Source organism: Saccopteryx bilineata, chromosome 3 (assembly GCF_036850765.1).
Source record: "Saccopteryx bilineata isolate mSacBil1 chromosome 3, mSacBil1_pri_phased_curated, whole genome shotgun sequence".
NCBI classification, from domain to species: Eukaryota; Metazoa; Chordata; class Mammalia; order Chiroptera; family Emballonuridae; genus Saccopteryx; species Saccopteryx bilineata.
Genome location: NC_089492.1, coordinates 215,808,001 through 215,820,443, shown reverse-complemented (window position 1 = coordinate 215,820,443; position 12,443 = coordinate 215,808,001). Strand labels below are relative to the sequence as shown.

At 35.7% G+C, this 12,443-nt stretch overlaps 1 protein-coding gene across 4 annotated transcripts in view; it reads right to left on the bottom strand.

Moving 5' to 3' along the window:
• TTLL7 (tubulin tyrosine ligase like 7) overlaps window positions 1-12,443 on the bottom strand; it is a 179,480-nt gene that overhangs the window by 78,599 nt on the left and 88,438 nt on the right. For all 4 annotated transcript variants that reach the window (XR_010730428.1, XM_066268804.1, XM_066268806.1 and 1 more), the window contains 4 exons: window positions 11,665-11,759; window positions 9,645-9,792; window positions 9,475-9,548; window positions 7,331-7,466 (listed from right to left, as the gene is read on the bottom strand). Coding sequence is in view for 3 of the 4 variants with exons in the window: in XM_066268804.1 (XP_066124901.1) it covers window positions 7,331-7,466; window positions 9,475-9,548; window positions 9,645-9,792; window positions 11,665-11,759 (453 nt within the window). In the remaining variant the exon portion in view is untranslated. The remainder of the gene's footprint in view (window positions 1-7,330; window positions 7,467-9,474; window positions 9,549-9,644; window positions 9,793-11,664; window positions 11,760-12,443) is intronic.

Genomic DNA, 12,443 nt, shown 5'->3' with positions numbered 1-12,443 from the left:
ATCACTTTAATTTTCCATATCACAATTTCATCAATCATTTCTATATTGATCATTGCAAAATACTATTGCAACTTGACAGAAAACTGATGACTGGCCTAACAGTCAGCAATCTAATGTTAGCACTTGTTTAATGGACAAAATTTAATAAAATTTTTAAAACTTTAATTATTGCATAAGAGTATCTATAACTTTATAAAAAGTTTTATTCCATAGACTTAATACCTTCTCTTAACCTCTTCTAGAGTCATCTTGGATTCAAAGGAAAGTTACAAAACCATAACACCCAAGTGAATGTTGAGCAAACCAAAGCAACAGGAATATAATAGCTATACTGAAAGAATAATCAACAGCTTCACTGAGTTATTTCTTCAAGCTATAAAAATATCACATTTTATGATTTGTATTTCAGTGTCTCTTTAAAAAAAAGGTTTCTGAAAAAACAGAAATCTCACTGTGCAATAGCAATTTGTAAAATAAGTTACTCTTAATACCAATCCAAAAAAGTTTAGCTATTAAAATAATAAAAGGTTCTTGCTATAAAATTTGATTAAATAATAATTCTACAATAAAATTCAAGGCATAGGATAGTTAAAAAGAAATGCATCTAATTCTGCTTTTGTTTAGGAGAAAGGTCATAAATGAAAATACTTTTATCATAACAGCTAGAAAAGGTCAGCTAAACTAAATAATCATATTTTTAAGACATTGGAAAGCTGTGGATAAAAAGTAGTATTTAGGAACTAAATATCAGAGAGGGTAAAGTTCTTCCTAAGTTGGCAGAGATGACTGACCACTTTCTATACTGGAGTCCTCTGTCATGTCTGCACAAAGATGGAAAAAAATCATGTCTAGAAGAGGCTGTGATATAAAATCCAATTGAGTTTTCTGTGGCCATGTGAGCTAGCGTAGCATCTAAAGGAGCCCCACAGAGCTGGATCTCTTCACCTGCTGGGTCTCTCCGATAGCAATTTGAGTGAGTATGAAGTGATGCAGGAGGATGGAGGCATGGATGGAAAACCGAAAACACTTCTCTGTAGTCTTACAGTTCTTAGAAACTAACAGAGAAGGAGGTCTAAAATAAATAGGGAATAGATTTCACCCTCAAGGCACTTGAAACCACAAGTAAACTAAAACTATTACAACCTGGCTTGGACCCAGTTCAACCTTTTTTATTTTAATTTTATTTTTTAATTGAAATATATTTGACATATATTATGTAAATTTAAAGAAACAACATATGGATTTGATACATTTTTATATGGTAATATTTCCTTTGTAGCAATATTTAACTCCTCTATAATTATAATTTCCTTTTTGTAAATGAAATAACTAAGATCTAGTCTCATAGCAAGTTTAATGATTATAATAAAATAGCATTGTTTATATTCACTATGTTGTGCATTAGATCTCTAAGACTTATTTACTACTATTTGCAAGCTTGTATCTTAAATAACATTTCTCCTATTCTCCCACTCCACCATCCAGCCTGTGGTAACCAAAAATTTACTGTTTTTACTTTTGCTTTTTTAAATTCCATGTGTGTTATCACACAGTATTTGTCATTCTGTCTGACTTATCTCACTTAGCATAATGTCTTCAAGGTCCATCCATGTTGTCACAAAGGGTAGAATTTCTTTCCTTCTCATCACAGAATAATATTGCATTGTACGTATACACCACATCATCTATATCCACTCATCTTAGGTTGTTGTCTTCCACAGCAGCTGAGCCAATTTATATTCCCACCATGAGTGTGCAAGAATTCCCTTTTTTTCCCTGTCCTTGCCAATACTTGTTACTCTTCTCTTTTTGATAACAGATATTCTAACAGGTGTAACGTGACATATCATTGTGGTTTTAATTTGCATTTCCTTTATGATTAGTAATATGGTCACCCTTCATATATCTGTTGGCCATTTGGATGTCTTCTTTGAAAAAAAAATGTCTATTGTGTTCCTCTGCCCATTTTTCATATATATATATATTTTATTCATTTTTTTTTAGAGAGGAGAGGGAGAGACAGAGAGAGAGAGAAAGAGAGGAGAGACAGAGAGAGAGAAGGGGGGAGGAGCTGGAAGCATCCTCTCATATGTGCCTTGACCAGGCAAGCCCAGGGTTTCGAACCGGCGACCTCAGCATTTCCGGGTCGACACTTTATCCACTGCGCCACCACAGGCCGGGCCCCTCTGCCCATTTTTAATCAAATGGGATTCTTTTGGTTATTGAGGTATATGAATTCTTAATATGTTTAACAACTCCTTATTTTTTATATAATTTGCAAAAATATTCTCCTATTCTCTAGGTTGTATTTTCATTTTTTTGTTTGTTTATTTTGCTGTGTAGAGCTTTTAAATTTGATGCAATACAACTTGTTGATTGTTCCTTCTCTTTAACTTTCTTTGATTCAAAGAAAGTAGCCACTTACTCTACCACCTTGTAAGAAAAAAGATTATGGCTTCTTTTGGAGAAAATATCACTTCATCTTCATGATTCTTTTATACACAATATCGGTCAAATAAGCAAAAATTATAGGATACTCAAAAGAACAAAAAATGTGACCCATAACCAAAAGGAAAAAAATCAATTAAAGCAGGTCCATAAATAATCCATATATTAAAATATCAAAGATTTTTAAATAATTATTAAATACATGTTGCAGAAAGCAATGAAAAGGGGAGCAAAATGAATGAAAGATGCAGAACGTTACCAGAAAAACAAAAGTTTTAAAAATCTAAATAGACATTCTTGAGTTGACTAATATAATTTAAAATTAAAAAGTGATTGGGGCCCTGGCCGGTTGGCTCAGTGGTAGAGCGTCGGCCTGGCGTGCAGAAGTCCCGGGTTCGATTCCCGGCCAGGGCACACAGGAGAAGCGCCCATCTGCTTCTCCACCCCTCCCCCTTTCTCTCTGTCTCTCTCTTCCCCTTCTACAGCCAAGGCTCCATTGGAGCAAAGTTGGCCCGGGCACTGGGGATGGCTCCATGGCCTCTGCCTCAGGCGCTAGAGTGGCTCTGGTCGCAACAGAGTGACGCCCCGGATGGGCAGAGCATCGCCCCCTGGTGGGCATGCTGGGTGGATCCCGGTCGGGCACATGCGGGAGTCTGTCTGACTGCCTCCCCGTTTCCAACTTCAGAAAAATACAAAAAAAAAAAAGTGATTGGGTTAGCTCAATGGCAATCCAGACACAGCAAATATGTCCTGAAACATACAGAGAGAAAAAAAGTGAAAAAGAGCATCAAAGATCTATGGGATGTTGTCCAATTATCTAATTTATGTGTAACTAGAGCCCCATAAAAGAGATAATATAGAAAGCACAGCAGAAATATCTGATGGAATAATGAAAGAAAATTTTCCCAAATCAATGAAAGACAATCCATGTCTTCAAGTTGATAAAACCACAAGCAGTGTAAATACAAAGAAAATCACACACAAAGTCAAAACATTGAAAATAAAAGAAAAAGCAGTCAGGACAAAAGATATATTACATTCAGAGGAAAAAACAAAAACAATAATGGCTGAATTGTGAATAGAAACCAGAAAACAAATAAATGACATCTTTAAAAGTACTAAAAGGGAAAAGAAAAAAGGTCTACTAAGATAGAATTTTATAACCAGCTAAACTATTTAAAATGAAGGCAACGTAAAAGTCCATTTCAGTTAAAAAAAACAACAACAATAACAAAGAGAATTTATGCTAAAAGGAAAGATGGGAAGGGTGACCCTGTCAGAAGCATGAATTAGGATGAAATGAAGAACACAAGAAAGTATAAATATGTGGGTAAATATGAAACATTAATTAAAAAACTATTAAAGACCACTTAGTGCTTAGAAAACAATAATAACAATATTTTAAAGACTAACATATATAAAAGTAAAATATGTGGAAACAGCACAAAGTCTAGAGAGAGGCACCAAATAAAATTAAACTGTTAGGGTTCTTATGTGGTCTGTGAAGTAGTAAAAATACTAATTCAAGGTAGACTATTATGATTTAAGAATGCATATTGTAATTTCTTTTTAAAAATCCATATTATGCTGCTAATATAACTAAAAGTCAACAGTGAAGGTAAAATAAGTTTTAAAACTGACTTTTCCAAAAGAATAAATAAAGGAAGCAAAAAAAGGAGTAACAGATGGTGTAAACAGAGGGAAAAAAGCAAAAGGCAGACATAAACCCAACTATACCAATAATTCAGATTAAAATGACTTAAAGACATACTCTGGATTTTCAAACAAATATAGCTAACAGCCCTGGCTGGTTGGCTCAGCAGTAGAGTGTCGGCCTGGCGTGCGGGGGACCCAGGTTCGATTCCCGGCCAGGGCACACAGGAGAAGCGCCCATTAGCTTCTCCACCCCCCACCCTCTCCTTCCTCTCTGTCTCTCTCTTCCCCTCCCGCAGCCAAGGCTCCATTGGAGCAAAGATGGCCCGGGCGCTGGGGATGGCTCCTTGGCCTCTGCCCCAGGCGCTAGAGTGGCTCTGGTCGCAGAAAAGCGATGCCCCGGAGGGGCACAGCATCGCCCCCTGGTGGGTAGAGCTCCCCCCCTGGTGGGTGTGCCGGGTGGATCCCGGTCGGGCGCATGCGGGAGTCTGTCTGACTGTCTCTCCCCGTTTCCAGCTTCAGAAAAATACAAAAAAACAAAAAAAAAACAATATAGCTAACAATACACTATTTATCAGAGGTAATATAAATATAAGAACACAGGTGAGTTGAAAGTGAGTGGATAGAAAAGATAAGTCATTCAAACAGTAACTAACCATGGGAAAAAAAAACTAGTGTGGCTCTAGAAATCATACAAAGTTAAATTTAAGACAAAGAATGTTACCCAAAAGAAATATAAATAGTTCACAATAAAATAGAAAAGGTGAATTCATTAGGAAGACACCTTCATAAATTCAAAGAATATGAAGCAAAAACTAACAGAACTAAATCCACAAATCTTTCTCAGTAATTGTTACATCAAATAGACCAAAAAATATAAAAGGATATAGAATATTTAAACAACACTAATAGCCAAATTTATTTAAATGACATGTACAAATTTTTACAACCAAACCTGTAGTACACACGTTGTTTCCAAGTAGACTTGGTACATTTGCTAAAATAAGCAAGTGAGAAATAAAGCAAGTCATTTTATAAGACTGAAATGAAAATGTTTTCTAACACCAATCAAGTAAACCAGAAATCCCTACCAAAATTAAACTACAAAATTGCAATGTATGGAAATTAAGTAACCACATCTAAATAACCAAAATAAAAATCAGAAAATAACTTGAAATGGCAGTTTATAAAAATATAATATATAAAAATTGCTAGATACAAGTGCAATATATAAAAATAATCAGATATTTATATCCTGGCAACAAACCAAAAAAATTTTTAAATATTTATTGGCAACAGTAGCAAAAAAATCAAATACTTAAGAATAAACTTAATGCAAGGTACAAGAACTGTAGAGAAAAAGCTACAAACATAGCTGAGCAATTAAAGACCCAAATAAATGTAGAGGTATGCCATATTAATGGATCAGAGACTCAGTACTGTTATTTCCCCAGAAATTGTTTTACAGATTCCTCACAGTCCCAATTAAAATCCCAGCAGCCTCTTTTTTAAAAAAAGATCCTCAAGATGATTCTAAAATTTACAGTATATAGATTGTAATACCTAGAAAAGCCAACAGTTAAAACAAACAAAGACAAATTGATGGTTTACATTACCTGATTTCAACAATTATTACAAAACAATAGTAAAGAAAGTATAATGTTTATTTAAGAATAAGTTCATGGGCTAATGGAACAGGGCAGACAAAGTGGTGACATTTAAACTAGATTTTGAAGGACAGAGGTAGAAAGGGAATTAAGTTTTAAACCCTATTTACTATATGCAAGTACTTTAATAGACTATTTTAATTTACCTCAATTTTATTTTCACAACTAACCTGACAAATATAGTAGTTTTAATACTACTATTTTAATGATGAGAAAACTACTGATGAAATAGTTTAGCCTAATTTTACAAAATTAACATGTGGGGAAACTCGAATTTGAATCTAAGTCTACCTGGCTCCAAAGGTTTTCTATTAGAAAACACAGGGGTGGAGGAGCAGAGTAATGAGAAGATGGAATAATAGCATTATAGAACAGATGAAGAAAAATAAAAAAGGTCTCTCACTGTCTTAGTTAAGAAAAACAAAAGGACCACAGAACATAATTCTAATGGTAAAACATTTACAGACGTCAAAAAAGGAAAATTTGGAGGAAAAAATAATTTGGTGTATAGTATGTTCCTTCTGCTTCTGTCTCTTATGTCTACTCTAGACAGTTTGAAAGTGGCTTTATAACTTGTTATGGAATTTGAGTAAAAAGACCACATTTATCATGATCTTTTAATCACTTATTATAACAGTGTATTCAATATATATTACTGTGGGGAGATGTTAAATAATATAAAGTACAAACAGTTTCAATTGGTCCACATAAAGATATTTGCCCAATGGGACATTAGTAAGAATAATGAAAGCAGAGGCTTGATTAGCACTTACACGCTGGGCTTGTCCTCTTGAAATCCTCCCTTTTGGAACCTCAAGCTAACAATATTAAGAGATCTGGCTACCTTGCTAAGAGACCATGCAGAAAGAAAGTGACACCTGCCAGCTCCCAAGATGTTCCAGCTACCTCAACTGAAGTTCCAGACATGTAAGTAGGGCCATCTTGTATATCCAGCCCCAGCTGACCTTTCAGATAAATGGGGTAACTCATACTTGATTTACTCCAAGCAAAACAAGCAGAAAGAACTACTCATGTGAGCCCAGCCAAAAGTGCAGAATAATGAACAAATAAAGTGGTTTATTATGCTGCAATATATAACTGATAGACCTCTTAGTAAGGTAAACAGATCACTGTGTGTGGGATCAGGGAATGTTTGCGGGTATGCACGTATATTTTTATTACTTCTCATATGCCAGGTATATGAGGTATAAGGGAAAAAATACTGTATAATGTTAGTTATAACATAAATAATAGGAGTTTCACAAACCACTTGATAAATTTAATAATTTTTTCTATTCAGCTATATATACACATTTGTTATAAGACATGTATGTTACAATAGATTGGTATTACAACATGATATCAACATTCTCTATTGCATAAATTGTCCTATTAGACATCTTATTTTTGAAATATCTTGGCTGGTTTTGAAATGTTACCAATTATTAAAATGGAAGTTAATGCATCTTCAGTGTTTCTATACATGGGACTGAGCTGATTTGTTTTTAGACAGATTATTTGGCTTAATTCTTATTTCAATTCTTTATAAACAATTTCTTTACCTTCATCCTTTTCAAAGGATTATTCAGCTCTCGCTGGAATGAAGCTGCTCTTCCTGAAAGAAAGGTCTGAAAGGCAACAGCCAACAAACTTTCATACTTTTCAAGTAGAGTTTTATCTTCAGGAGGATAAATTCGTCTAAAATGAAATCAGATAAACCAACATATTTAAAAGAAGCTATTATATAAGAATTAAGGTAAACTACATAGACATCCATTGGCCAATTAACTATTCTGCCAGGTTTTACTAGGTGCTAGAAATAAAGATGAATAGTTAGCCTGACCTGTGGTGGCGCAGTGGATAAAGCGTTGATCTGGAAATGCTGAGGTCGCCAGTTTGAAACCCTGGGCTTGCCTGGTCAAGGCACATATGGGAGTTGATGCCTCCAGCTCCTCCCCCCTTCTCTCTCTCTCTCTCTCTCTCTCTGTCTCTCCTCTCTCTCCCTCTCTGTCTCTCTCTCTCCTCTCTAAAAATGAATAAATAGCCTGACCTGTGGTGGCGCAGTGGGATAAAGCATCGACCTGGAACACTGAGGTTGCCGGTTCGAAACCTTGGGCTTGCCTGGTCAAGGCACATATGGGAGTTGATGCTTCCTGCTCCTCCCCCTTCTCTCTCTCTCTCTCCCCTCTCTCTAAAACTCAATAAATAAAATATTAAAAAAATAAAAATAAATAAATAAAATTAAAAAAAATAAAAATAAAGATGAATAGTTATAAAAAAAAATCAGAAATTTCATCTGCCATGCACACAAATTAAAGTTCATCTAGAGAATCATCTAAAGCAATGCAATTCCAGATGATACAGTATAAGAGTTTATACTTATAACCCAGTTGGAGGCTGGTGGTTGGAAACTCACTACAGTTGGGCATAATGAAAAAATATAGAATATCACAGGAGAAAGTGTAGATGATAAGGAATAATTTGGAAGTTTGGGATTAGCATGGTTAACAAGAATGTAGAGATTAACCCTGATGATCTCTTGGGGTACAGGAATTTGCCTCTCTGGTACAGAGAATTGGGTAGAGGTAGGGTGACAGGAAATGTGTTGTCATTACTACTGCTGATGGTGTTAAGGCTAGGAAGGAAAGTTTTACCATGAATGCAAAAACCTCTATGGCCCCAAATTCTCCGGATTTTGCTGAGTCAGTGTCAAGCCTTGGGAGGAATGACAGTCTTTCTAAGGACACGAAGAGCTCAGGGAGTCCCCTTTAACCCTGTCAAAGCTGGTATGTGGAGCAGTTCCAGATCAGCAGAGTCCACACTCATTCTATTTTCTCACACCTGGCTCCTTCAAACACTTTCATTATTTGCCTAGTTCCTGATATAGTAGAGTTTAAACAAAATATAGCAATCACTTTGAATTGACAGAAATAATATGAGACCTGAAACCTGCTTTTCTCAAAATACCACATTATAACCAAATAAGGTCACAGGAAAATATCATATTTAAAAGACCTCATATTATCACCCTTGAGGCTGGCCAGCATTAGTCTCCCAAGTCTGAACCATCTACTTGCTAACTTTTCATTCTAGAAAAATATTAAACTAAACACTTTCTCAAAATAAAATAAGCAGTGCTTAAAATAAGCCTAAAGCGCTAAATAATGTAGACTAATTGTTTTGCCACTTGACTTGTTGTTGGGTAAATAAGTTTGTAAAATGTGTTTTTTAAGTTTGCTCACTTATATTTTGCATTGGCCTAGACAGCGCCATGTGTATGTAGTCTGTGAAAGGCTGCAGAAGATTGCAAATTGCGAATTACCTTCCTGCTTGGGAAGGGCCATTGTTTTGCTAATGTTTGATGGAGGAGGGGTTTTTGGTTGCCCCAGCTAGTTTTTTTGCAGAGGAACAGGAGTGCAGATGCAGAGAGCTGAGGGGCTTTGGGAGCCCTACTGGGGGCCTTTAATTCCAGGAAGAACTGGAGAATGTGTCAGGGCTTTGGGAGCTCTGAATGAGGGGAAGCAGTCTTCCCTGTGTGTGTGTTTGTTCAACGGTGCAAGACTTTAATAAAGGAATGGCCCACCATTTTTTGGCTCCACTGTTTCTTTACCATCTGCCTGAATCCAGTGTGAACCTGCATGGTCACAATGACAGCAGCCCCTGGCCTTCTACTCATACAATCTATATAAAAAGGAAGCACACTTACCTATAATTCCCCATATGTCGATTTTCATGTTCTTCCTTAGAAATCTGCTTTCGTACTTGAGCAAGTCTCTCTTTCTAGAAATAAAGAAATTGTACAAATAAATCCTGACAGATGAATTATGCAATTTGAATTATGCAAATCAAAATGTGGGTTCATTAAAATTTTCATACCAACTCTTCTTTCCGCCTCTCCAACTGATGTCTCTGCTGTTCCCAGTCTGAGGAACCCGGTAAGAGCCGTTTTATTGAATTTTGACCATAAAGCCTCCTTTGAGCCTCAGCTTTTTGTTTGGCCAGGTTTCTCCTTTTATCACTGGTCCTAAAATATAAAATATAAAACCATACTCTAAAATTCAAATAAGCTCTGATCTTATCCCTGTGAGGAGAATTAGCAGAATGGAAACAGTGAAGATAGGAATCAATATTTATTAAGTTATATTTGCGTACATTATATTCATTTAATCACACACCAAATAAGAGTCCCCCTATTTGTAAATACAAGTCTGAAGGTAACAAAATAAAATAGAAATGTTATAACAACTTACTAGCTGTACAATCTTAGGTCAATTACTTACTGAGTCTGTTTCCCCATCTATTAAATGTTAACAATGTTTCCCTCCTATTGTTCTTATAAAGATTAACTTGTGGTGACATTAATAGGTCCTTAACAAATGATGGTTTCTTTCTCTTCTTTCAACCAATTGCATTATTATTGAAGCATTCTCACATTCACTGACTGCTCTCTAGTATATTTTCAATTCTGACTGAAATCCTAGCCTAACAATCATTATTTATTTGAAAACTTCTGCGTAGTCCTTCTCATTTTCAAGCATGAAACTTTAGTTACAGCTGTCTGGTTTTTATAGAGTCCTGTTGTGAGACTGCTCTCCTCTGAAACTCGGTCCTTGCCCCTCCCTCACTCCCCCCTTCCCATGAGGCTGGTACAAGCAGTGGAGACTTATTGTTTAATGAGAACAGAGTTTCTGTTTTGCACAATGAAAAATGTTCTGGAGAAGGATGGTGGTAATGGTTGCACAACAATGTGCATGTATTTAATGCCACTGAATTGCACACTTAAAAATGGTTAAGATGGTAAACTTAAAGTTAAGTATATTTTGCCAATTTTTTAAAAAATGAGTTGATATTCACCAGAGGAACAAAGTTAAAACTACATTTAAATGAGAAAACATGCAAACTATAAACATGTAAAACAGTACCACACAAGCATTCTTTAAAAAAACTAATTCTAAGGCAGGGAAAAGAACAAAAAGTGATCATATTGATAACAGATGCAAAGGCCAATCACTGTTGTGTACAACTGAAAGACCGAATATGCCTTAATGCAATGTCTCAACTTTATCTGATAGTGTGGGAACATTATATCAGAATATCAGAGTTTTTAAAGATCTCTTCAAATGTTGGCATTCTGCAGGGTTCTGCCCAGGCCCCTCTTGACTTTTCAGCATATTCACCCTAACTGTGTGCTCTCATCCATTAGACTCAGTGTCAGTCTGTACATGGATGTCAATAAAATAGACATTCTCTTACCAGGGTGTGGGATTTTTTCAAAGAGGTAATTGCACTCCCATATGCATTGCAGCATTATTCACAACAGCCAAGACAGGAAAGCAATGTAAATGTTCCTCGGTGGATAAATGGACAAAGAAAATGTGGTATACATATACAATGGAATATTATTCAACCTTAAAAAAAAGGAATGTCCATCTATGTTTTCTAATGGGAAGTTTAACCCCCACTTAATAACTGCCCATTTTCTGTTTAACAGGGCAACAAGATACAGTGGCGAGACTTCTGAAGAGAAAGGTAGAAAATCCAATGTTTGAGATTTTCTATTCCTCAATGACCTGCGTTAGTCTCTTCTGGTAAATTGAGTAAAATAATCTAGAGGGTTTCCTAAAGTATTCTTCAATTCAGCTTCATAGTCTGTATTAAATAATTATACCAATACTTAGGTCATATTTACTGTAGGTTCAAAGCATTAAATGGGGAGAAGGGAAAACAATGTATTCAAGAAAGGAAAAAGACACTTAAAAAAATTAAATGGGTTTGAAGAATCAAAAATTTCTAAGTATAAAATACAAAAAATTTCAAGCCAATCCCATATACAAATGAATGTTCTTTGTCAAATGTGGTGAAAAAAAAATTCCAAAAGATAGAGGCAATCCTTTACCTGATGTTAAGTAGCTTCAGTGCATTCAGCAGTACTCCTCTTTTTACGTCATAGTCTATTTTCTGATCAGTTCCAAAGCTTGGAGCTCGATTGATCTAAAATTTATAAAGAAAACAATGACAGTAGCCAAATGTGGGTAGGCCAATAAATATTCAATACATATTTGTTAATCTAATGTGGGACTCCCAACCTGTAGAAGGACTCCGCAATAAATCTGAAAGCACATTTCTACCGCCATGCCTCCCTTCCCCATCACCCTAGGCCAGGGCGTTGCAAAGACCTGACTGTTAGCACCGCCCCTTCCCCTGCCGCCTGGACTCAGTGCCTTCAGTAAGCACTTCTGCGCTCTCCCTCCTCTCTACTCTCCAACCCATTACCCCATAGACTCTTAAGTTTTAACTTTAAAGAAGTACAAGTGACTCACCCTGTATAATAAAAATATAACAAAAATACTATGCACATTACCAATATATTTATAGTAATAATTATATGCATATACATATTTAGCATATAGAAACTATCAGTGCCTTCTTTTCACTGCTTCAGATCTTCTGGATAAATTTTGCTTTTTTCTACCTGGATATCAAACAAGACTTATCAATTTTTATTTCCAAAGCCATTGACCAAATATTACTCAGAAGATACATACCTTTAAGGGTAGTGCAGACTGAACTCTACGAACTTTTCTAACTGTATTAAAACTCATGGGAATAAATAAGCTATCTGTGGTTGTTCTACACCATTTCCGACACCATTGCCAGTATTTCATTAAGACAAAA